At 42.4% G+C, this 27,796-nt stretch overlaps 1 protein-coding gene across 1 annotated transcript in view; it reads left to right on the plus strand.

The window, feature by feature from the left end:
- Positions 1-26,008, plus strand: part of LOC124407084 — a 33,149-nt gene extending 7,141 nt beyond the window's left edge. Inside the window, exons 3-9 of the mRNA XM_046882905.1 lie at positions 8,925-9,449; positions 19,584-19,844; positions 20,575-20,729; positions 20,817-21,063; positions 21,714-21,829; positions 23,740-23,880; positions 25,055-26,008. Coding sequence (XP_046738861.1) covers positions 8,925-9,449; positions 19,584-19,844; positions 20,575-20,729; positions 20,817-21,063; positions 21,714-21,829; positions 23,740-23,880; positions 25,055-25,873 — 2,264 coding nt within the window. The 3' untranslated portion in view covers positions 25,874-26,008. The remainder of the gene's footprint in view (positions 1-8,924; positions 9,450-19,583; positions 19,845-20,574; positions 20,730-20,816; positions 21,064-21,713; positions 21,830-23,739; positions 23,881-25,054) is intronic.
- The last annotated feature ends 1,788 nt before the right edge of the window (positions 26,009-27,796 follow it).

Below are 27,796 nucleotides of genomic sequence, written 5' to 3' on the forward strand. Positions count from 1 at the left end.
TTTGACTTGTTTTCACCAGACGACGCATTGCAAAGTGACAATCTCAACAGGGATCAGGAGATTAGTTGCAGAATGATGGAAAACACTTGAATTCTGTGAACCAATTAAGTCATATGTATTAGTTTATTGTATTTGTTTTTAGCCTTCCTTTGCATATTTATTCGGAAACTGTTAAACAATAGAATCACGAAATAAATAGTAGAAGTAATTGCAACTGACGTTATAATCCAGGTGAATTAGGCCGAAGCAACGATCGGGAAACGATTTCTGCATAATTTATTTACGAACATGATGAGTTGTTACTTTTCATTAAAATTTTCAAAACCTCCACAGTTTGGCATTGCAAAAAATGTCCGACGATGACAAGGGGACTCACATTATTAATTCCTGAAGAACTTCGATTTCTTACCACACCAGAGGCATAATTTCCGGATAAAACTTATCAGATCTTGATTTACGTATCCGTTCAAGCTCCTGTATCTTAATTCTTGAGCCTTGAAACTTCTTTGACGGGACTGTACACCTGACAGATCTTTATAATTATCGTCTCGTCACTGCGATCAATCATTCTCCAAAACTTCGGGCCAAGTTTTAACGAGATTCAACGATTTAATCCTCTTCCAAAGTTTTCGGATCCCGGACAAAACGCACAAAAATTTTTACATAATTTTTACTCCAACTTAAATATCAGTAAAGTATCGCAACTTTGATACAGTGCGGAGAATTTCCGATGGTTACACAAACCCCAGACTACTTATATACCCAAAAACCAGCCGGAGTACGACAAGCAGTAGTATCACTCTGTATACATCAGACACAATAAAGCCAAGTCCTGACAGACGTTGAGTCAAACTACTGGCCGGTCCTAACACTGCAATTTTTTCTACTGCGGCATCGTTGGGCTCATTCACAAGGGACGGCCTAACGTATTTGAACTTTTTCACCGAGACCTTGACCGCGTTCCAGACGGCCAACTTTTCGTATTTCTTTTTTTGTTATTCGATAGTCTCTAACGCGTGGTGAAAATTTTGCAAAGAAAGAATTTCCATTACAGTGTTCTAACTGGTCATTATTTTTCTGTAGAAATTTATTTGAAAAAAAAGGAATTCCGATTAATTTTAATGAAAAATTGATTTGGTATATCAAATTTTTTTTTCTTTCGTTTAGATTCACTCTGTTTAAACTCTGTTTTACGTGTACATATCTATATATGTATAGTATACCTGAATATGTATTGTATAGGTATACGTAGCGGCATAACTATGTCTAGGCTAAGAATGAACTGCTCAAACTCTGGGCATTAGCCAAAACTTCCTCAGAGGTGTGGCTCAATCGACTTATATCGTTTTCTCATTTGAATAATACAATACCAACTCGAATCGTTTCCGTGCAATTCGTCCGTAAACGCCTGTCACGACTGATTGTACTCACCGTACGTTTACTTTTACTCATGATAATCTAGGCAATGATATTTCGCGAAAATTTAATAGAATGCAAAAAAAAGTCACTTGAAGTAAAATGTTTCAGACTCTTCGATATTTTGCTTGAAAAGTGATGCACGAATCATTCGCCAACGTAATTAGTAAACTCCATCATAAAAAAAATTAGAAAAAAAGACATCAAGTGGAAAAGATAATATAAATTTTAGCTCGAAAATTTTTTCTGAAGTTTGTCGACAGCGTGATTGAGATGCGAGGCCGCGAGGTTACAGCATCAGCCAAGTTTCCGAACTGGAGCTTTTTTTATTTAAGAAGCGCGCGCCCTAGCTGGGCGCGACTGTCAGCTGCGTCGCGGAACTTTCATAAAATTTATGAACTACGCGTACCAGTACTTTATGTACCAGCCACTGCACCTGCCACCCTGCCCTGGGATGTATAACGTGCAGAATTCACCCTACTGAATTATGGACCACTCTCTGCACAAGGCAGGCCCCTTAACGGTGAGAATTTGGGGAGGGGGGGGATTTAAGGGATTATGGTAGTCGATTGTTTGAGGGTAAGATCATAATTACGAAGCTTCAGTGAAAAAACGTGCTCGTAACAGCCAGCCTCCCTTCTTCCCCTGTCCACACTTAAATTGTAAGACCTTTCACCCCTCCGTTAATTCCTGCTGAACGTTTTGCGGGACAAGTACGAAAAAGTTTTGTGTAAAAGCTCGTCAGGTTCATTTGGTCCTTAAGTGTAATTTATTTTAATTGATTCTTTTCTTTTCTTTTCTTTTCTTTTTTAACCCCTAAACCAACCCCTTGGCCTAATTCCGGATCCAACAGAACTTGTTACTCTGTGGTTGAGAATATATCAGATGCATGGCCTGGTTGAAAATAAGGCACAGATTTGGAAAATGGAGAAATCAAAAGGAAGAATTATTAACTGGATTAGGTTCTAAAATATTCGAAACCGTGAATCTCGATCGCAATACGTCAGTGGCTGATAATCTGAGATGAGTTACGATATCGAACGCCTTTTGTTAATGCCAGAGTCGATAAATTGTGCAATTTCACTGAAAAATTACTCTTTTTATTTGTAAATAAGTCCTACACAAATCACCTGATAGGAATTTTAGATGCCAATGTATACATTTTCACATAAAGTTCTTCAAACACAATCTGCATTGATTCATTAAACCATAAGAGCAATTTACAGATAATCTATTTACCAATCAAATTGGCTGTAATATATTGAAGTTACATAATACAGCAGAGTTTTTCTTTCATTATTACTATCAAAGGAAAGAGGGAATAAGAGAGATGCAGTTTCAAAAGGTGTTGATAGCTGAACCCTTTATATGCACATTTATTTCTTTGTCGTTTCTTTCGGTTGTCCGTACAATTTGTCTTGAGATTAACTCACTACATTGTTTAATCTTTATTTCGTGATTCACTTGTTTCGATATTATTTCAACTGGATTGTTTTGGTTTCCTTGGTGCATGCGTACAATTGCGCAGCTACGTAAATACTGACTTTTCCCAGCGGTTGTTTTCCATTCAACAGAACTGAGTGGCGACCGAAAATAGCAACTCCTTTACAGTTTCCCATTCTCTTCACGTTGACCGTGTAGCAGTGCGATGAAAGTACAGCATCTCCCAGAGCCGGTGATTCTTGCAGTATAAGACGAGCGCGATCGATGCGCTTGTAATAACTTCGAGCGTCAAAGCCGCCGGGTTCCACGTTAACCCTCCTCGTTTTTACCGAATGGATGCAAACATCTGCTTGGTGAAACGTCGTTTCTCTCGTGCTGCGTAATCTGAATGCTGGGTTAAATTTTCATCTTCGACATTTGAAAATTATACGCACCCGAAGGTAGGCCTGATGAAAACAACAGCCATTAGTATTATTTCAACAAGTCGTCGGTAAGGAAGGAATTTAAAGTGTCGATATTCGTCGCAAGCTTTGTTCCGTCAAATGTACCTAATGAAATCCGTTCCTACTAGTTTGAATCAGTGACCCGGTACGAACCGGATCCAATTTCAAGTGAACCCTTGTCGGAGGAAATACCGAAATTGTATTGAAGTCTAACGGAGAACTTTTCGGGTGAAACTGGTTTCTGCTATTCGAGTATTTCAGCTGTTGAATCGCATGTGTCGTTTCTGTAAATGATATATGATAATATCGTAAGAGTGAAACTGTAGGACCTAAATGATGAATTTATTCGGTACGTGGCCACTATGTAGTTAAAAGAACATGCATCCGAATAAATGCCTGTGTAGGAAACGGCGAATTTAATTAAGGTGCAGTATTTGCATATAATTTCCAAAAACATTATGCGTTATACGTTTTGCAAATATTTGAATTAAAACCGAACGTAATAGAACACCATTGGGGTTACTCTCGCGATGCGAAATCAAAATTTGCACTCTCGGTATGTCATTATTCAGATAATATTAGCAGCTCGTGGAGTAAAATGTGTAGAATTCCGGAATCAAGGTCGTTGACTTCTCCAACTTCTGCCAACTTGTTCGAACCTGTTTACACAGTGAAAAAATTTTCTGTCAAGTAACGTGAAATTCAGGGAGAGAAATTAGCATATAGCGAGGCGTCGAATAACCATCTCTTACTGCGTAAGAATCATGATTCACCTAAAGTATAGAGGAGGTTGGAAATTTTTGAAAGAATTATAAGGCAGTGTGGCTGTCGTTACGATTATATTCTTAGCGCTGCGCGTATAGTCTCGTCCCGAAGCCTCCAGCGGAGGCCCCGCGAAGAACTATAAAACTTTTTCTTACGCCGGCTGACTTTCAGATTTACCCCATAAATCCCAGACCGGCGCCCCATAGCCGACCATTCTCTCCTACGCGCATATATATGTGTGTGTGTGTTTGTGTATGTATTTCTTTTTTCCTATTCCTCCGGCTTTTTCCGCAAGCCGGCAACTTTTTACTCTTCGGCACTTGTCACGGTCCGATTCTCCGACTCGGCGATACGGGGATTTCTTGGCTTCGTTCCGCCGTTCCGCCATTCAAGGTTCGCCTGCAGGCATGCAACCTCGCCAAAAATGTCTACCCTACATATGTACATATACCTTTTACTGCGGGCACCGGAAATCTCGGAGGCTCGATGACTGGGGATAAACTTTTTCGCCGAGGTGTGTGTTTTAAATCTCTTATTCCTCGGCGTGCGGCGGAAATCTGGGGAATGGGAAGGTTATACGTTAAGGCAGGTGTGGCGAGGCTGCTGCTGCCACGCCGCACCGCTCGAAACCTCCGCGCAAGCCTGGCTCAGGCCGTAAAACGGAAGTCGACGCCACGCCGCGTGTACGTCGTAATATTTCATGCCAGCTAGGATATAAAAAGGTGGAATGAAATTGAAATGCGTAATTTCGTTTCGGCTCGAGTATTTCGAGTCGAGACAATTTTCAACCTCCTTTCTACAAGTAATTCGAGACACGAGAGAGCAGAAAAGACTTCCGCGAATTACACTTTCCAAGAAAGCAACGCGTTGTTTTTCGCAGCCGCGACTTTCGCGTTAAGGTAAATATGAGTTTCTTCGAAAAATTAGTCGATCCAGGAAGTAATAAAACCTGGGCCTAGAAAGTTAAGCTCAAGTTAATTGAGTTTAATTGTTTCTTAGCGAATCTCTTCCCTATTACGTATATCAGAGAAATTAAATACCGGAAATTCGAGTACGGAAAGTTTACTTATTAATTATTTTAACGAGGCCATATTATCTTTCCTCTGTAGGTTTAAAATATGAAATAGTCTAAAATGGATTTCGAACGGGTGGGTAATGTGTTTTGAAATAAAGCATAAATTTATTTATGATTATAACCCATAATGACTTTGAATACAATCAATTTTCTTAACTCGGAACCATAAAAAACAATTAATTTCAGGTAATTTGTGGTGTAAGTACAATTTTTATGGTAGTAAAAAAATACTCTTTTTACGAATAGCAACTAAACCCTCTCGATTTGAATTTCCGTCGTTTAATTTTTTGTCGCATCTAGAAGAAATTCTCCCAATAAAAATCAGTTCAACTGATTAAAGTTAAAGTTACTAAACACTAACATACTTTTTTTGCTGGTTTGATTAATTCTGAAATGAAAGTAATAAACTATGCAGATGAAAGCAATCCAGATTAAAACTGTCACAGAATGATCGAATATAGAAAACCTGTAAAGTTTTTGTATATACAAAGCATTAAATCCCGAATTAGCGTAAATTCCATTCCAAGAGTTTCCGACAGTGATTAAAAACGTTGGAAGTTATTAATTACCAAAAAATATTCGATAATTCAAATGAAAGAGCAACGACAAGGACATTTCTCATTCTCTAATACACGTATATAACCCTAGATTAAAACATTCCTCACAATTTCCTTGTATATAGATATAATTATCGTGTTCAAGAGGTAAAATTTCTCTTTCGCCTGAAATCTTATTTTCATATCTTCAGTGCAAAAGCCGATGAAAATCCAATTAAAAAGTTCGCTCATTCGGAAAATTGACGGGCGATTTTCGTCGGCGTGCGAAGGCGATGAAAAAATCAAAAGCTCTCCCTCTTACCTCTACGATCATCTTCCAATTCACTAACGGAAAGTCTAACAAGCCAAGCATCAGGCAGTTGCTCGTGATTTCGTTTGACAATGCGCGGTATGCGCTGCGGGACTTCTTGGCCCGTATCTAAATATACCGCGACTCTGAGTCGCGAGTCCACACATTAGCTGGTCCGAAAATGCACGCCGGCATTTTTCGACCTCGATTCACAGCTGCCAGAATCAGAATCAGAAATCGTCGCCGAAATAGTGCCGCGCCGTTTGAACCAGCAGCCACTGCCCTGCACCGAATTTCTACTTGTAGCGGGCGTTTTGTCGCTAGCCAAGACTCGAATCTGCAACAGGTGTGGACAAATTGTCGTTTATATTGACTCGCCCCTCCTCGTCTTCCTCGTCTTCTTCTTCTTCCCGGGAGTTGATTGATTTCAGATCCTCGACGACCTGGTTATTCAATTTTCTTTTTTTTTTTTCTTCTTTTTTTACCTTTTCTTTGTTCCTCCTTTCCAATCAAATTTGCGCCTCGAATCAACCGAAGTGAGTATTAAGATCTCTTTGAGACACAAGGGTGGTATGCAAATGAATAAAAAAATTGGACCTTGAACGCAAAACCTGGCTCCGGAATATCTCGTCCAATGGAAAAATTTTGCGCCATCATAAATTGTGATGGGATTCGCGTAGCGCGTTTAGGAAGAATTCATTGAAGAAGGATAATTGTTATATACTGTAAAGTCACGACTTTCAGACGAAATGTGATCTGACGATGAGAAACTTGGAACTATGAAAACGCTGCGTGGCTTGATTTAGAACGGAATAAGCATCTGCCAATTTGTAATAACACAGTGTGTACAAAATTGTTGAGATCTTGCAAATGTCGATGAATTAGAGGCCGGAAACTTTTCTGCTGTAGGTGTTAAACGTCGTCATCTCACACAATTTATGCAAAAAATTTGCGTAAACAATCATCATTTTTTCGGTCGGAATAAGCTGGGCGCATAGCATATATGATGCACGGTGATACGGTGAGGAAGGTGGAGATTCGAATACGGAGATATTGTAAAATATTCCCAACGGCATATTCCTCGCATCTGCCAACTGCACGTGGAAATTTGAATACTTTATATCCTATACCTTATACCTTATACCTTATGCCAGAGGCATAGAACGTGCTAGAAGAGAAATATTCTTTGGGTCCTTTTGATCCTCCGAAAATTAGAATCTTATCAGTCTGTGTGGAAAAAGAATTTGTAAGTTTGAGGGGTCAAAATTCTTCCTGAAAAGTTCTTCATTTTGCAAATTTGTTATTATAATGTGTCGGTAAATGTGAATTTCGTCAAGTCTCGTGGAAGGCTTGACCGAATTGATAATCGTGTCGCGCAGGTGAGAGAATACGATATAGAAAAGTGGCGATAAAAAGCAGGTACATACGAATATACAGGGGTGACGAGGTCAAACCTGGATTAACTCCTGACGCGATATTGCTTTTAGCTCCAACTCGGCTCGGAGCTTTCACCTGCACTTTACACAATGGGAAGACGTTTCTTCCTCTCGACGAACGACGAACCTCCGGATTCAACGAATCTTCTTCGCCGCGTTGAAGAAGGTACAGCGAGGGCCCTTGACTATCGGAAAAACACGATTCCTCTGAAAAGATGGGGATTAAAAAGCAGCCGTCTTGAGGCATCGACGCGATCTTTTCGAGTAGAAAAAAGATGAGAAAAATCATGCCGTGTATGCTTGTGACATCGTCCAAGATTGGAATCCGCGTTCGAAAATGTCCCAAATTTAGTATCAAAAAGTTATTTTCTGAAAGAACTTGGAAAGAATATATATCCTCTCGGTTATCCCTTAATCCATTGCAACTAAGGAAGGAGAAATATTTTTAACTACACGACGAATGAAGAAAGGAAATAATATGCGACAAGGGATGATTTTTAAGATGCTCAGAGCAAAGGGATAATGCAAATAATATATTTTAACTAACACCAAAGAACGTGAAGAAGTAGTGAGTTACAGGATGAGGTTCATTTGACACAATGATGGGAGATTAGCGATTGCTGAAATCTGAACAAGCTGATGGTGTCACAATGCGAGCACTTTGTGAACAATTGACGAGAGAATTCAGGATACAGGAACTTAATGCACCCTATAAAAAACCCACTAATGGCGCGAAGTATTACTGCATAGTAATTACAAAAACTAATAGCGTCCACTAGAGAACCCAGTCATGAGAGCCATAATCCTCCACTCATTATTTTAGATCGACCGCTCTTAGTGGTTTCAGCCACCACTTCTCTCCCGAACTAGTCGCCTTTGTTCCATTCATAGGAACCCCATTTTCTGACTATACCTATCCTGCGGAGGAAAAATGGTAGACCAATCGAAGCTTGTATATCACCACTCGCTTCCAGACAATATCCGCCTGCAGTTTAAGCTTCAGTTCCCTTTGCGAAGGAAGTTGCAGAAAATACCACCCGAAGTCTTTGTCCTTGACCAGTCATCTGCAATCTGCTTGTGTTGATAACTATAACCGATATTCGGGTAATGGATACTGGAATTGTAGGTCAATGAAGTACGTCACATCATTTGTTTCGTTAACATGTCGACCCGAGTAAGGACCCTACTCGAAACAATTTATACATTTATTAACACTGTGAAGAACAAAACGGAATATTGAAATGATGATCCAGTTTCAGATCTATATGGACATGACAAAGGTGATTGTACTAACAATCATGATGTGACGTACTTGATTGACCCACAATTCCAACATCCATTACTCCACTATACCAACGAGGTCAAGACTTCAATATTCCTGTCCAAGTGTACGACTAACGGTTATAGATAGATTATCCAATTTCACCAACTATATTCATTCGCCTTTGTCGCAGATCAAAAATTATTCACAAACCAGATTGTTCTTCTTGTCTGTTTCAGCCGGCGCAGCTACAACTGGACTTACGGGAATGGTTGGCAGTCAGTCTTCGAAGTCTCGTTCGAGTCCGTTTTACGGTTCGTCGAGTTCGCCGACAGAGCCGAGATCCCGAGTTAAAGACTTCGGAGTAGTCGGTCGCTCGATAGCGAAAAGACAGCTGCATTCCGGGGGTGAAGATAACCGCGGTGTTCCGAGTGGCGGGGCTTCCACCGCACCTTCATCCCTCTCTTCCTCAGCTTCGGCAATCCAATCCATCCCCATTTCAGTTTCTGGCTCAAGCGACTTGCCGGAACGAGGATGGAACGGAACATCCCTGATGTCGAGGGGCAGCCTCCTTCGGGACGCTTTGGTCACCTCGGCGAAGGAGGTCGGCTTCCTGCGGCCAAATTCTAGCCGCGGAACCAGAGACGCGCCGGGAAACGACTGCGACAGTTTCGCCATCGGTAAACCGGAGAAGCAAGAGTTTTACAGCCCAAATTGGCCGGACAATTATCCCAACCAAACGGACTGCGTTAGGTTGCTTACAGGTAGGTGGATATTGGTCGGTGACAAGCATCGAGCGAGAAATACATCATCGTCCTTTCTTCTCAGAATTCTTTCTTTGATTTAGCACGATGATTGAATCGAATCGTTTTACCTGCACGAGGTCGCTTTCGCCGTTATATATTATCTCGAAGTCAATTGATGACGCGATATCCGCGAGCTTGCGAGCTTCCGGGTTTCCTCCCATACGTCAACCGCGGGTATGCAAGATGGACTTGATCCGGCCCGTTATAAAGCATTGTGAGGAAATCGCCCAGCCATCTCCGTGATATAGAGCTTGGTTGACGGGGGCGCTTTGTCGGCTTATCGTGACGCCTGACGCTTATTGTTAGGACTCCACACCATCCGAGTTTTGCATTCTCGCAAGGTTTGCTTCTCGGAGAATGAAGAGCTCGACCTTGTTCGCTAGATCCTCGTCTTCAGCTGTGACTTGGCAGAGAAAATTATATCGATGATATAGGGAGCGTGTATACGTGTTATTTAGGGTGGAAGGGTTCAACCTGGCCGGCCTCCCTCCTCCTCCCCTTGCTTGGCATCGGGAAAAACACTCACGGCCCGGAAAGGCCAAATTGGAATTGGAACCGGAGGAGATAAACGAGAGACTTCCGGTACGACAGGATCAGCTTGCAAAACGACCCGGCTTAGGATGGAAACAAGCACCCTGAGCTGCGCCCCAAACTTAATTATGTTAGCTTGTTTTATTACTTGATATTTAAGCGTTGGGAAAAGTGTTGATTTGACCCTCTGTCACCGACCGAATGTTACTTTTGACCAAAACCTAACCTCCATCAGCCGGAGGATTGGCTGAACAGTGCGCAGAAGGTTCATGCAAAATGTTGCCGTTAAATTGACACAATTCGAAAAGATTTTGGGTCATTCATTTCGTAATTTGATGTAGGAATTGGCACATTTAAAAATCGCAAACCAAACACGTTTTGAAGTTGATATTCACTTATGACAGTAACATGTGGTAACATGTATTGAAAATTTTCGATTTCACAAGTTCTTAACCTCAGATTTTCCGATTCCTTGATGAGGAAATATGTGCCAGAAATACATATCACAACTTTATGTTTCGTCGAAGGAATTAATAACCTTGAAAAGCATCCACCCCACCCGTCCAGGGAGAAAAATCTGAAATACCTACGTCGTACCTATAAGTACTCCCAGATTGACGAGTAAGTATCCCGATGGTCGAGGCCTGATTCGAGGAAGAAGACATCCGTCGACGCGTCGACTGCAGCCATCCGTCGAATCCGAGCCTATTTAGAGAGTCCCGAAGTTATTTATACGGGGAATCACAATGGATTCCCACAGCGCAGAGATCTGGCCGAGTTCTGTCTGTCAGAAAGTTTTTTCCTGACCCAGATTTTGCAGCTTCGTGTCTGCAGCTGGAGAGATAAGTAGCCACGTAACCGTGCCACACGTGATGCCACAGCTGGTCTGAGTTTGATTGAATCGATTGTTCCGTCCGACTTCACATAGCAATCCCACGGAAGTTGCGGATCTTCCCCAACACTGCAGGGGATGAAATTATTTTCAGTTTCTGATTGTTCAAGTAGCTGCGCACAACTCTGATGAAAATAATTGGAATCTACCGTCAACTTTAGGAGTGTAAATAGTGTGGGTACTAGAAACTAGGAGTGTCGACCTTTTGGTGGTTAGACTTGTGGAACTGCTCACTATATTAGTTCATACCTGTATTTATACAAGAGAGAGAGAGAGAGAGAGAGAGAGAGAGAGAGAGAAGATAAAAGAGATCGCTTACCTTTTTTCCCGATCCGTCACCACCGATTTTCTCTATTTCCTGAAATAATGCATTGTCGATATTTAACTGTAGGTAAAATACGTGAAGTCGGTACGGTTCTAAAATCAATTCTTATACGTATATATATATATAGATGTCGGAAAGTAAACTCTGGAAGTGTTTTATAGATAGATAAATAGATTCGCGAGTTTTACTTTGACTGGAAAAGTTTCCGCCGCCTATTAGACAAGAGAACTTTTATATCTACTGCGAGGATTAAGAAGTTTGGTGGGAATTTGATGAGTTCGAGTTTTATTACAAGTTCCTCGCTCAAGACTTTGGCAAAGCGATAGGAAGTGTTTGTTTGTGTGTGCAGGGTTGCATTATTTAGTGGAAAAAGAAAAAAATAGTACAAACATCTTTAATTAAAGGTACAAAAAATTTGTTCTTTCAAAATAACTTGTTAAGAAAATGTAGAGAATTCAGTATAACGGTGGAGAAATTATTTTGAAAAAACCAACTTTTTGTACTTTTAATCCAAGATGGCGGAACGCGGATTTTTCATCGGGGCCCGGAACTAAATGACACACATCAAAACTATTTCTAGAACACCTTTCGTAGGGCAAAAACCCCTATTGATTAGACTACATCGTTGTCCTCATCAAATATTTGGTTTCTTTAAAAGTTGATGTAGAGACTAATGTTACGTCCAAGCTGAGACTTTGATTCCATCGCAAGGTGCAGCCGGATCTGTTGAGCCAAGTTAAGTCAGCCAAGTCTCTCGGAGGGAAATTCTAATGAAAAGGGAATGGTCCTTACGGTTCCGCTACCTCTTCGCTCGGGATTTTGGATTGGCGTAAGCGATCAACCGCGTCTATTTAATGAAGTCGCTGAACCCATATCCTGCCTCCTCCTACCGGAAACATTCAAGTCTGCCTACTGCCGCCATTTGCATATTGCTTCGGTCCCCGAGCGCACACTCAAGCTCTTCGTTTCACTCGAGATTTGAATTATTTAGTTCTGATGATTGGAAGCTATTCACAGCTGCATGATCCACCCGATTAGAGCCATTATTTTCACTTTCTGCCCTAGTCGAAATTTCGGTACCCCAGGGTAGACCTGCAGATACTAAGTAAAGCTTTATTATTAGCCTTTAGACGGCCGGGATTTGAGGTTGAAATCGCCCTTGAAAAGTGCCCAAATCAATGTCTGCTATCATGTATCAACTATATACAAAGTTCATATCACAAGGCGAGCCGATTTATGGGGTTTTTGGTCCTCTAGAGGTTAAATTTTTAGCCCCAGTCATGTTCAGAACCTTGAGAGACCTACCAGCTTGATATTTATACTTATATAGGTGTCCAAATCCTCCGAAGTGAAGCCTGTTTACTCATTAATCAACCAGTTTGATTTCGTAATTCTGACTTACTCTTGAGTAACTTGTGCGTCCACCGCTAGGGGCGCTCGAGCGCATTTTGTTCTCGTATTTGAAAGTGTGCAGCGGATTAATATAATGTGAGCGCGAGGACCGACCCCGAGTATTTCTAGTTGGACTGTCATTTACGATTAGCATTTACTCATATGGCAAGATGTTGATCATTTAGAGATTTCATTTTAATTAAATATGGAATCAATAGATCACAATGAAAATGTTAAACTCGCAGTATGAATTTTATTATAATTGAAACAACAGTCACGTGACAAGGGAAAACGATAGACATTTTCAATAACTATAGTACCTCGCATCTTGCTGCATAGTTACAAGGTTATTCAATATCATGCTAAATTATTAGACGTACTGTCCTCGGATGATTCATGTACACCGATATTCGCTGTATGCGATAATTTTGTACTGAATATACTACATTCCACGGTAAAAGATACAGAAGATGATCTGCAAAGGTCCTAAATACGTCCTACTTTAAACGTTACAGTGGAAGAAATGGAAATATCTGCCAAGTTTAGACCTAAAATAGGATCTCTTGTTAGTACTATTCACCCCCTACCGAACGTAGGTCCTTGCAGGATTACATTAGGGCCAAAATTTCGACTCAGGTGTCCACTGGTTGCGGGCTGATTTCATCGGTGCAGATAAAACCCGCAGGATTAAGCCGCGCATGCAGCACCAACGCAAACTGCAGACTCCAGTCTTGCCTTCCTCTCCTTATCTCAAAAGATAGAAGACTGTTTTGGGACTAGCCGATCAAGAGTGAAAAGAAAAAAAACGTCGCAGCTGAAAATAAGCCTTGTTTTCTACCACCTTATCTTTTGCAGCGCGGCGAAGACAGACTATTTCCGGGTGACACGGTGACCCTGGGAAAAAGAATTCGCGATAGGTCAAGCCTCATCAAGATGGGCGGAAAGCGGGACTAGAGAAGAAAACGCGCCGCGGTCCCGGAGCTGGAATTGGCAATTCGCATTCGGATTGGGGATGTTTACCCCGGCTCGTATACGTAAACACAGTCTCCGGTTTTGCAGATAAACTGCGAACCTCGATTTCTCGTCGAATTCACCCGGCATTTTCGACGTCGTCCTCATTCCCATCCTCGACTTATGGAATCAGCGGAAAAATCAAACGGCCAACTGTCCCAGCTCTATTTCTTCATGCTCCTCTTATTCTTCTTCTTCTTCCGCATGGCTGTTTCAGCTCTACTTCGAATGGCCTAATCTTGGTAGCTCTTGGCTCTCGACGAGCAGCCATCGCATCTATTGATTATCATGAGCCACCTACTTCCCATCGCACTATCTGCACAACTTTGATGCACCCTGTCCGCAACAAGTTATTATACAACAGCCCCAAGGTCCAACTTCTCAGCACCTGTGTTCTAGGCGGCTTTGTCACTTCGCTAAACTCATTGCGGCAGACGTCTGCGCGAGTTGACGAATACGTGGGGAAAATCGCGTTGATTGACGAATTTCTCTCTTCTGATATCCTCAGGTTTTCGAATTTATAATTTCTGCCAGTTTCTGATCATCCCTTTTCGATATTTTTCTCTAGCTCATACTCAAAAGAAGAACCAAGGCTATGAATTCTCCAAGAGTTTCTCTCCATCATTTATTTTAACCTTGACTTTGGACCTTCCGAATGGTTCAGAGAACCCTCGAGCACATACATTATCGAAAATACCGGTATCTAAAAGCAGTGCTTACGATTAGACAAGTGGGGTAGTTTACACTTTACGACCTGTTCAGATGGGTTTATCGATTCAATTGACGATGTAGAAAATGTAAATGCACTAGCGATCCGGTAATAGTCTAGCTATATAAATTTTTATTTCCAGATTGTAACGGAAGTATTCGCCTCCGAACTTTTAGATTAAACGCGTACGTTATCGTTGTTTTGTTTGAGATCACGGCGGCGCGGTGCTGCAAGTTTCTACTTGATCTGGGAGTTTACTTAAGTTCACTTCTTTTATGTGTCCGGTATCTCACGATTATACCTCGGACGTTAGCTCATGCTCACACTGCAGTCTAACAAACTTTTGAACTCTCAGCTTTCGCCGAAGTAGGTACGTATATACACCCTGGCTTGCGCGTAAGGGGGTTATACGATATGTGCGAATGACTTGGCCATCCGACACCGTCGCCTTTCTCCATCACCTTTGTAATCGGGCGAGTGCTCTTAAGGGACTTTCCGACCGTTCACATTGCAGCATACATCCATCCACCTAGGAATAAAAATGCTCGGCTTTCTTTTTCTCCCTTACTTATAGGTATAGCTCTTCATTCCGAGTCCCCAACGTCTGCAGCCTGTCGTCTTTGGTTATCCAGGGAATTATTCAACCCCGACGCATCGTTAGGATTCACTTTATCTGCCGTTTCCGCCTAGCTCGAATCTGGGTCTAAGAGCCACCTAAAATACGGAGACGATATGGGCGCCGCCGAGGGTCCGAGACGGTTCGAGTAAAATTATACGACTATTGGCACGGTTATTTGTATACCATACGCAAGCCTCGAAATTGTGTATTTCAATGTACGTGACGATGCGGAGGCTCGCAAAAACCTCCAACGGCCTAATTTCTTCTATGCTTTCAAGACAAAGCTACAAGGATTGTTATGAGACATTTTCTAAACGAGGGACCAAATAATTCCACTTGTGGTTTCGCAAAGTCAATAGGTACGTTTTCGCGAAAGATTTTAAAACTCGTGTGGGCTGCAAAATGACTGTTAGTAGGTTTTACTATAATAAAAAAAAAAAAACATATGCCAGGATAAATTATTCACTACCTTGGCACAGAATACCTTGTGTACAATATAATATCCTTAAGGGGGTTCTATGGTCAGTTTTTACCGACTTCGTTGAATGTTTTCTATTTTTGATGTTATCAGAGGCTATATGCATAAGAATGCAAAAAAGAGGATAACAGTCGTATTCTACATATTATCCTCAACAAAAACACACCAACATATTTTTGCGTAAAATTAAAATGTACCACTGAGTTTTTTCGTTCAAAATTGCACATAAAGTTTCGGTTCTCACATACAATTTTGCGTTGCGATGCACAGCCTTTGATATCAGACAAAACAGAATTCTGTAAGACCTAACTACAGCATCCTCGTGTATCGCCAATATTTTTTCAAGAAAATTTTCAAAATCACAAATCGTACCCTCCGCCGCAGGGATTACAAGCACAACAATCGCGTACAGGAAGGGATTAAAACTGAAAACGGACGCGAAAGGGGCTGAATGAAAGAGGAGATTGGTGAAAGGGGAATAAAATTTCTCGAGTAAATGGCATGCAATTATCCGATGTAATCACTCCGGTTCCAGGCCCGCGGCCACCATCCAGAAGAAAAGAGAGCCAGCAGAGTAGACGATCCGCGAGCAAGTCGGAAGATTAAATGTTCCCCGAATCCCCACCGTCAGGACGGAGGAACGCGTGTCGGACAGAGGCGTTTGTTTTATATTTGATCGTCGGCACATCAGGACGTCGAGAGTCCAGGATGTTTATTCTTGCTGGGTCTCGACGGCATACCAGACGGCCGCCTGGCCGGCTGGCTGATGGAATGAAAAATAGCTCGGACCATTTCGCGACGATCGGCCGAAACGACAGACAGGAGCAACGAACGTGCCGACAGCCGCACCCATAACACCCTCCCACAATTTCCGCGAATTCGACTCCCTCTGGCTGCCACCAACTCCGCAGTCGAGAATGAGAGGCGGGAGAGGCAGGGGGTGGGAGGAAGGAGGGGGAGGAGATTTATTGGGCGCCCAGGGACAACCACCCTATCCGAAGCGCATGCCTCGATCTCGATGTACACTCCCCGGCACTAATACCGTTCAAGAATTTACCACCCTTTGCGCCACGTGACCAGGATGGGGGGGGGGAGAGGGGGAGGGAGGTAGTAGAGATTACCATGAGGAGATCGAACTACATGTAAACAAATAGTTGACTGAAATAAGGTGGGACTGGTGTTCCGTATGCACCGAAGACAGTGGAAGGAGTAGGATCATTCGCAGGATCATCGATTAGTCGATCTTGGGCATCCCTGCAACCAATGACACTTTGGTGCAACAGGAACACTAGCGACGCTAGTGGTACTAGAAATAAACCTGATGTGAATTATTACAGTGACATGTTTTGTGTCAATTCATTCATTTGAGTTAGGTCTCCTTATGTAGTCTCCATGGGCAGGATTACCAGTCGGCTATAGACATGCATCGCCGCATTATAGAGACTTTCGGGATATTTCAAAGACTGGACTAAGCTTTGCGAGTCCGCGTTATCTTTTCATCCACGCTTTCGATGTAGTTCAATAGTATCTGACGAAGGTTATGAATGGAGGAAATGAGAGCGTTATAAGCCCCGGAATTTATACCGAATCACCGAAATTGTGTGACCAAAGTAAGCCTTGTCCATGTCTTTTTTTATACCATGGCCACGTGAGGATATCGTTTAATCTTTGCTACGGCTAAATTGATGTGTTGGATGAATTGAGCGCGATACACTGATGTGTCGATCCCTTCGATGGTCGATACCGTATATAAGCTTCACAGAAGAGTAATTGAGCTCTCTGGTGGTGCAGTGAATTCAATTGACTTGTGAAGTCGATAAAACGGCAGAGAAACAGTATAGCCGAGAGAGAGAGAGAGAGAGAGAGAAAAGAAGGCAGGAGTGTGGGAAAACGAGTTGAGTGGAAAAGACAACTCGTCGTCGCATGATCGCGAAGACCAGTATTCTACGAGTATCTTGGAAGAGATGGGATGAGATCGTATAAAACAAAAGTAACACATAACAATACGATAAAGATGAGTAATGGCAGTAAACTGAAGTTAAACAAGACCAATCAATCAGCACTGTAACGTAACAGAAAGCAAACATCGAATGCAAGATGGAAACTTGCCGGCAGTTTTTGTGAGACTCATTTGAACCATTCGCGATTTATCGAAGGTGTGAAAATGGACCGTTGGCGGAAAAAATATATTGAAAATTGACGATTCATTCTTAGCCACATTTCTGCTCGATGTAAATGAACATATAGCCGTCTTGCAGAGTAGACAAACTCGCCAAGGACACCGGCCCGGCCATGAATGGGACCTAGACTTGGCTCAGAGATCGAAAAAGCCCACGCGAAGTATGCGACAAGCGTAAATTTAAGTTTCGTCTCCGCGGACGTGGCTCCGGGTAAATATAGAAACACACCGCAATTCCGAAGTGGACAATTTTTTGCTGTTATCAAGCCCACGAGTCAGCACAGAATTCATAGGGAATTGTTTCGAAGCTCGTGAAATACACGCCAATGTTGTCGAGGTTTGAAGAATAACAAGGCATTTTCGATGTCGAAGTAAAATTAATTATTCCTGGAATTATTGCGGTACAAATTCTGCGACAATAATGGATAATAATGCCCTCATTTCCAACAAGGTATATAATAATTTAAATATCTTTTACTTGAATAACAATTGGGGGTAGATACATTTTCAAATAGCTGTTCAGCCATCTGGCTCTCATTCATAATTTATTCACTGGGTATTTTCAGTCAGATAATTTTTATACTAATAAATGATTTCAAGTCTACGTCCTAATCAGAATTAGAAAATTTCACATTTTTTTCTTCATATTCATATTTTGTTAAATGTTTCTTACACGTGGTTCTTCTATTAGAACGAGGTGTAAAACGTTAATTAAGATGGCTTCCACCTTCGGTCTGGTACATCTGCGATTGGTGTTGAATGGCAGAACGTGAAGATTGAGGGCACTGTTCAAACCAAATCTTCAAAGGACTTATTCAGATCACGAGGCAGTTTGATTAGTAAAGACTAGCTAATATATCATCGCATAAAGATGCGTTTCATTATCAGCATCGTATTTTATCTCTACTGTACAATCCGCGTACTCCTTTCACCTTGACGAAACGATGATTCCGAGTCTTGTCTTCTTCAAAAGGAATTTTACTCGAGCAAGACACTATTTCTCTTTGCTAAGATCGATGAACTTTGTATCTATACTTCCTGGATCGATACATCCGCGCATTTCTACAGATAGCAACAATTGCACGTGTACACTCAAAGGTGCATTCTCACGTACCTCTCCAGGGATGGCTGCTCGGGTGGCTGCTTTAACGGATGAGCTTTTATTCGCCAGGGCAAATGCATTGTAAGCTCGATGGTATAATAGGTACACGAAACGATGTCATTTGCAGAGGGCAAAAAGCTTCGCTTCAATCGCTCTCATTGCAGGCCATTAATTTGCTTTTGACACATCCGCGACAGTCAAGAGTCAGTCGAGTGTATTCACTCTCTGTATCCTCGTCAGTGTTTGACGTGTGAGCCGTAGGCATTGGTTTTACGAGTAGATCACGCTATTTTTATGGTGTCAGTTTGCATCGTGGTTTCGAAAAACGAGTCTAAACACACCGAGAAAATTCGTGTTCCGTTTGATGTTTCGGTGATGATACTTTTGGGCAAACTGGAAACTTTGGTCAGGAATGTCAACAGCGTAGTGTGTGAATCGATATGCACAGTCACGTCTGGTCGGAGCCTGACTGAAGCTTCCACTTAACTTTATGACGATGAAATACAACTCCGCAGATGGCGAAGAGACGTTTGAAGCTTTCCGCTTGAAAAGTTTGCCTCTCAATGCCTCTGATGTGGTACACGATGAGTCAGGTCTGCTCGCTCGGGGCTGCTGCTCAAATTGAGTTACTATTCCACTCCAGAGGTAACGTCAAAGCTGTCAAAGAATCTCTTTAAAGTCATCGGCCGAGCCAAACGGCAGCCGCCGTGAAACGCGCATGTTGATTTATACCCGCTTTCTCTCCCTCCCTCTCTCTCTCAGCATTGAAATTGGTGTGAAAATTCCGATCAATATAAGCCAAAGCCCATCCTTGACCGAAAGAACAAGTAAAGAAAGATCCTTTTTCCTGCCAGCGGACAAGGGCATGCTTCTGAAGCTCGACTTCCGGGATCGGTTTGACATGGAGCCGAGTGACGGCTGTCGCTTCGACTTCCTGGAGGTTCGTGACGGACAACACGGATTTGCCAAAGAGATTTTTCATTGGTGTGGCAAGGATTTTCCCCCCGTGGTCATTTCGCAGTCACGGTACCTCTGGCTCCGATTTCACAGTGACGAGAACATCGAGTACGGGGGATTCAAGGCCGTTTGGAGCATGATACCCCGGCCCATGGATAGTAAGTCGCTTAGGTTGAGATCAAATCAATTTCCATACCCCGATACCATTCCTTAGTCATTTTCTGATAAATATTCTGAACTGTTACTTCAATGCCTCGTAGATGCAAAGAATAGCTATTTATGTGGCATGCCCGTAAACCGCCTGTTTTTTTGGCAAGGATAAATATTTCAGGACGAGCTGAAGGCGAGCCGGAAGCGAGTACTCAAATTATCCGAGCCAAAAAACGGTTTACGGGCATGCCACATACAATATTTTTTACGGTATGGGCATTGAAAAGCAAAACGAAGAGTGAGGTTATGTCGCGATCTGTTCGACGAAGCTACTTTATTCGGCAGTTTGGGATGCGCACTTCGAACTGCGCATCAAAACTGCGGAATAAAGACTTTATTCCGCAACTTTGTTCGCTTTACGCAACGAAAAATGCCACAAAAAGTGAACTTTTCAATGCCCATGGCATAAAAACATATTTTTCAGCTTACAGTAGAGTTCCAAGAATATTTTGACGCGTTGAAGCTCATTCATTCCTTGTCCATTTTAGTGGCACGATTGCTGTAAGTAATGAGTGTTCAGTAACAGTTCATGGTTTTGATATAAGATGAAGCGATACTCTGACCGTTGAACCTACTAAAAATGAATGTCGAGACTTGTTTGACCATGCATCTAAAATACCCATTAAAAGTCCGGATCCTTGTTTTAAAAGACAAACATTGTGTCTGTTTAATCCAAAGAGGTGATACCGGAGCCGGAGTCCTGTATGATAAATAAAACGGGATTCGAGGCAAACATCAACAGCGAGGAAGTAGAGGATCAGAAAAATATAGCTGAGAAGAACGGAGTGGCTCTTGACTGTATGTGGTCCGTGAATGTCGAAGCGGGATGGAAGGTAGTTTGGCGTCAGGTTTCAAAGCAGGTTCGGAGCTCGAATCAGAACTAAGTCAGTAACTTTCGTTTATCCTTCATCTTCCTACAGATCCAGCTTTCTTTTACGAAATTCAAACTGCAGAGGCCGAACGAGTGTGACAGCAACTTCGTCGACATCTTCGGGGAGCGGACTGACCTGCCCTCCCGGCTCAAGAATTTCTGCGGAAGCACCGCAGACCTCGTCAGCACTGAAACCAACACCCTTTATCTCCGGTATTACGCTGAGCCAAGGGCTCTCAATAGCACCTTCACATTTCTCGTCACTGCCTTTAGAGAAAAGGGGGGCGAGAATTCGAGTGAGTCTGCATCCTCATGATACGTAGCCGAAATTTTTTCCAATTAACGGTGAGACCATGAAACTCGAAAGTTTTTAAAAAATTATAGGGTTGTTTAAAACAAGAAAAAACAAAACGTCTAACTTCTAATTCACAATCACATATTTTGCAAAAACAATGTCGACAGTGACAAACAGTTAACATCCACTTTTCAATCTGACGATTAAATATCAAATTATGCTATATACATGCAATTGACAATATTTAGATAAATTTTCAAGTTCTAATTATTTGAATATTCACTTTGGTTATAACTTATTCTGCATATTAAGGGAATAATTTCATACTTAATAATCAGGTTGAAAATATTCTTGCACCTTTTGTTTTCAATGTTTATACCTGCAGAATTGTGACGCGAGAAACTTTTTTAATAGCACTACAATTTTTGGCGGAATTTCAAACAAACATATGAGAACCGTGGTAAAATACAACGAATCCAAAGGTGGATAGAGAATAATGTACGCTGAAATGTTATTGATATCGCGTTGAAGTTTCACGTCTATCGGAAAAAGTTTCGAGTTTCAAAACTCGATCCATCCGAGTGAAAATTTCCAAAATGCATTTGAATCATAAAATTTGAATTGATTTTGAATTTCATGTAAAAATTGCAGAATGCCGTGAAGGAGAATTCGACTGCGACGACGCAAGATGCATCAATGACACTCTGAAGTGCAACGGAAACGACAACTGCCGTTTCCGAACAGACGAGGAGCCCGCGACGTGCGGGGTGAGCATCATTTTCATCCAAATGACGTAATCCGCGCGACGAATAATTCATGGTCATTCAAAATATCAATTTTCCATTGGATATACAGCTTCATTTTCACCATGTGCTACATAAACGTTCAGCTATACGTGCAAAGCGTGTAGGTATATTCACCGCCGATTAGAGCCCCATTCCGCGTATTGCACCGATGACTGGTATTCGCGTGATTACGGTGAACCGATCGGGTGGTTTTGGCCCCAAACGCTGCTCGTTATCACCGCGGATCAGGGATCGGATCGATACTCGAACGCCCCGCGGTCTTGTTTGCGAAACCAGGTGCAGGAGAGTCATATGTAGCATGAAACCGCAGCGTCACGTTATGCACGTTGTTTGCGACGCTTTTTCCAAACAAGAGTGATAAAGAGTGCGAGTAAAACAGGAGGAAACAACGGGTAGAACGAAAGCGCTAAGAGCTTGCGGGTAAAACAAGAGTCTGCGCCATCCGGGAACTCCGGAGTGCTCGCATGACGAGAGTTACTTAAGATTAGGTGCTGGGTAAAATCCCAGCGTACGAGTTTTTCCGGATCAACAACCTCTCGGTGGAACAAAGAGATGAAGAGATGTTGTTAGGCTTGTTACTGGTTTCCTTCTTTATGTCACTCTGGTTACCGTGGGAACAATTCCAGGACATTTTCTGCGACACCCGAGGCTGTGGAAGCCATCTACGAAAGTGAAATGCAATCGATACTGCATTCCCAATTCCCCTTTGCTTCTGCTTCCGTTATGTCAGTTAGACACCGAGCTGTATAGAGTTTGTCAAATTATAAACTTATCCACGTGGAACCTGCGACAATTCACACTTTAGAAAAGTTGCAAGACATATGTTTAGAAAAATACTAAATTTCGACTGATTATAATATGTGTCGTGAAAACTTGTGTACTCAATGGATTTTTTGTTTGTCTATTTCGGTCAAAATTGATACCTCTAATTTTTCTAAATTTTCCCGTCATTTTGTAGAAATGCGTCGAGACGAAATATTCTTGAAACGAAGATGGACATTTTCTAAAATCAGGGACTCTAAAGCACATCATTTTGTAATGATTCAAAAATGGGATGAAAATATTGAATGTTTTTTATTGAACTTTGTTTCTCAAAAAAATTTCTTTGGAATTTATTTTTAACGATGGTTTCTCGTAGTCGAAAATAAAATAAAAAGAAACTTCCTCTTAGTAAAATACGATTTTCTTTTTAATTCAAGAGTAAAACGAAGATGACAAATTTTTTTTTCGAATTAAGCATCGTTTCCTATCGATTTGACTCGAGGAATCCTCGATACATATTCTTTAATAATCCCATGATCAGAGTAGTGATCCACGCTCTGTGTTTGTCAGTTCGAAAGTTCACAATTCCATTGTTAATTTTTGAATTAAGTACAAAAAACCTTCTCCACCAACAACAAGACAAAGCACGGCTGACGATCGGATAAAGTAATATACCAAAAAGGGGATCGAAATGTGAGGTACCATTCGGCCGTAAAGTAAAGTGATAGGAACGCGTGCAGAAACGCTAACCGAGAGAAAAGAAAGTCGTGCGAGCGACACTCGTAACAAGTTGATTATCCAACGTGCTGAACTCCAGCGATAAATAACCAATCGCGATTTATAGTCTATAGCTACCTTATGCCTGCCTGCCTCATCCACACCGACGACGGCGTCAGGTATAACGTAAAGATACTTTGATACTGTGTACGAAGCGACGTAGCCGTGGGCATAAAATGAGCTCTGGATCTCATCCTTTCGACGGATCCCCGGAGGGTGAGCCAAAATCTATTGGACCCGTGGATCGGGACGAGATCAGGGCTCGTCCCAGCTGTCTGGTGAATTTTAAGTCGAGTCAAGCACGTGATACGTTCCGTTATTCTTTGCTGCAGAACAACGGAGGCTCCGTCGCTATGAACTCGGAACACATAATCATCATCCTGGTCGTATTCTCCCTGATAATGTTCGGCATGAGCTTCGCGTTCGTCTTCAACTGCGTCCGGAAGCTGATCAGAGACCACAGGATAATCCAGGTGAGGACTAACAGAGGTTACGAAAAGGCTCGTCCAATTTGTTTTCAGCTTTTTCCGCAGCCAATTAGAAGCTCAGGGAAGCTTCCTGTTTGAAGGAGCGTAATTGAAAATAAGAATCCCGAGACTCTTCAGCTGTTTCAACCAACTTCCGCCTGTTCTCCGGGCTTTTCTTTGTTCCTTTTTTTTTTCGTTTTTTAAAGTATATACATTTATCGGAAATTCGGGGAAACGCGCAGAGCTCATCACAATGAGATGAAAGAGGGATGAGAATTTCTTTGAAATTTTCCTCTTCAAGTTGCCCGAGAACGCGGAACACAGTGAACTCGAAAATTAAAATTTGCAATTTCGCATCGCGAGTTCAGCTCGCTATAAAAACCCCGTCAACTTTCGTCTGAATTTTAAAACGTTCGTGCATCCGTCGGCGTATTAATTTATACGTCGGGTGGATGTTCGACTGACGCAGTAAGCGAAGCAATCAAATCGCAAATCGGCCACTCTGCTCATACTCAATTAGTTGAGATTTCAGTCCCTGTATGTTTCACGTCCAGCTGAATCTCGGTATTCGAAATCCTGTATTTGCAAATATATGAGTCGGTCCCGGCAGCAATCACTTGCCCATTAGCGAGCACGGCATATTCGTTAATTGAAGTCTCAAGGCTTCTTCGTTATACCGGAACCGGAACTCGAAAGCAATATCATTCTGACCGGTGATTTCAAATCTCTAGAGTAAATTGATCGGTCAGTATCACGTCGTCTACGAAATATTCTGGGAATAATTCTCGCCAGTAAATGGGGATATTTTATTTGGTAAAACTGGATAATGTCAGTCGTTTGTCCTTTTCCACATTTTAATAAAATACAATAAAATTAGAGAATATATATATAGGTAAGTTTATGCTGATATTATGCTGAGTGATTACTGAATAACTTTTATGACAATAGCAGGGTTCGAGACTTTTGAATATATTCCTTGAACGAGTCATTCTATACCGTAGTATACAGAACTGAGTTACTCGTCATGATTATTCAGTTATTTATCCTCGAAAATTGACGAGCTGATTGAAAATCAAGATTCGCGGTGGTGGCGCGACGTCAAGAGCCCGCCGCACTTTCGAATTTATTCCTCCATACTTGTTTTTAATTCCGCACTCGCTTCTAATTGTTTCCTCCGCAGGAGCACATCCGTCAGTCGCGGGAGAACCGTCTGGACGAAATCGGTCGTAAAACAACGCCATGTCCTCTGTCGTCGACACGAGTCGACTCCTGCGATCATCGAGGATCCAGCGAGTCTCCGAGCCTGGAAGTGGCGCCAAGCAAAGAGCTGCTTCCGCCGCCAACGACAGGTTCCTCCTGCGCCTTGATGGGGCACGATTACGCCCGAGAGCTGCTGGCAAGGGAGACAGACTACTCGGCTATGGAGATAAACGACATCCACCGCAGCAACAACGCGAGCAACGCGACCCAGGAACGGCTTCAGGAGTCGAGCGAGGAGCCCGAGACTCGCGACAACGCTTGCCAGACGAGGGAAAGCCTCTTCGACGGCGCTCCGATACCCCGGAGGACGACTTCCGGTTCCCACTGCTCCGGATGTGGCTGCAGTCCCAGCGCCACCTGCACCCGCCACAGCGCCCTCATCCCACCCCCGCCCCACGGCTGGTCCCTCCACGACCCCCGGTTCCCCGAACCTCCGGACTACCTCTGCAGCTACCAGCGATTCCAGAGCCCGAAGCCGGGTAACCGCGAGCCTTTCCACTCCCCCGGGAAGTTCTCCCGGCAGAGCACCATTGACTCGGGAACGACCGGGACGACCGCCGGGTCCCAGCACTCCTCGGGGAGCGCTCCCTCCAACCAAACCACCGCTGGTACGCCGACCTCCAGGCGCAACGACCCCAGGTATCGGGCCGAGGCCGTCATCGAGCTGCCCGAACTCGAGCGCCGGCCCTTCAGCATCGAGAGCACCAAGAGCGCCCCCGACGTTATCGCGACCCACTGACGGCGGAGCGCCGGGGGTGAGTGGGAACCTTACCGAAGGCGGCATCCCCGACGCGTCAGCGTCGCCACCCAGAGCTCCCTCGACGACGACGACGAGGAGGACGAGGACGAGGACGAGGACGAGGACGGGGCTCGTCGAGACGGCTCCTGATACTCCACCGCGCCGTTCTATCCCACCTGGCCAAGACGAGGCAACGATCAAGAACGCGAGATTGTCGACGGCTTTCGGAGGGGGGATCAGGTCGGCGCTGCCGTTCGATTTTGAAATTCACTGCCGTTGTAGGGTAATTGGTATCGAGGGGCTATTTGGAACTTTCAAAATCGCGAACTACTACATGTCGAGCGATTCCTAGGAAATCGTTTGAGAATCGTTCGAAGTCGCTGAAAATTGATGAAAATACGAGTTGAAATCATTGACAACCCAAGCAGAGATAATAGTATGAAATTCGATCTGGAATCGGTTGAAATCGGCCAAAATCGTTTGAATATTTTCAAAATTGAAATATTTTCTGGTCGGCTGAAGTTGCTGTTACTTAATCTGCGAGTTTTTATAGCCCCTCGGTTGGTACGCCTGCTGCATCGAAGACACGTCAGTGAAGATCTTCATTTCCGTTTGACGTACGTCGCAGGAAAGTCGGGGGAATTTTTTCTTTTACGAAAAATGAATACCATGTTTTTGGGTGAACCGTTTTTTGGAGGATCTCGATGTGACAAATTATAAATACATGTGATAGCGGTAGGTAGAAGAATTTTACTATATGACGGAAAGAAGGATCGTTTTATACGGATCAAAACTCTTAGAGGTGTATAGTAATAACGAACTTCCATTTAAAAATTCGATGCCGCAGATGATTTCATTTTTGTTTACTTTATCGTGGCTCTTTTAAATCCGGTATAACATATTTTATAGCATTAAACGAGCTGTTTTGAATATCAAGAACTTGGTTGGAGTTAGGCATTTGCTTCAAAGGTTCCATTTCACGGAAAAATTGCTGGAAACAACAATCCAATACATATCTTTGTAAAGAAACACACACGAAAGTATGATGTAGGTGTGTCTTTTTTCAACGCTAAAAATTGTCGCACGTATTTTCACCCTCCTGCCTAATTGTTAGTCCTTAATTCCTTTCTTCCTTCCTTCTTCAGCTCGAAAAATTTACATTTCCGTGTACTACAAATATTGCATCACATTCACATTAGGCTTCGCTCTATCGTAATATCATTTATAATGCACGTTGACAAACTTTGAAACGTCTTTATATTTCATACTTTGTAATCTATGTATATGTATATGTATAATAAGCATGTAATTGTAATACTGTAATATATATATATATATATATACTTAACTGATTAGGATGACTATTTTTTCATCATGACTCTCTAATAGCCGCGTATACGTATACGTATAATCTCAAGAGTTTAAAGTCTACGCGCGTTTCAGAATAACGGTGTTGCATTTATGTGTATATATTTTACCAACATTAGGTCTGCGTAATAATTTATGTGGATAATTAATGTGAATTACACGCAAGCTTGAAAAAAAAATCACGGAATATTTGGTAATCGTATTCTCTGATCTATTCGTTGCAGTTTTTTAGCAGTTATACTTGCACCACGAAAAGAGCTTAAGATCTTAAGCCAATTGTAAGCTGGAACGCGCGTAGCCAGTTTCCGTACGACCAAGAATAATCAATTTATAGTCAATTACGTACCAAATATGTTCTGTAAGGTGTACAAATGATGAAACGTGCGTCTCATTATTGCGACTTATGTATAATACGTGTATAAAGAAATGATAATGGTGGTGAAAAATCAGTAAATAGATAACGAACATCCGCGATATTAATGTACGAGGCTTTTCACGCCAGCCAACAATGGCTCACGTTCTTCTCTCTTCGACGTATATCGGATATTTTCTTTT

Source organism: Diprion similis, chromosome 6 (assembly GCF_021155765.1).
Source record: "Diprion similis isolate iyDipSimi1 chromosome 6, iyDipSimi1.1, whole genome shotgun sequence".
In the NCBI taxonomy this organism is placed as follows: domain Eukaryota; kingdom Metazoa; phylum Arthropoda; class Insecta; order Hymenoptera; family Diprionidae; genus Diprion; species Diprion similis.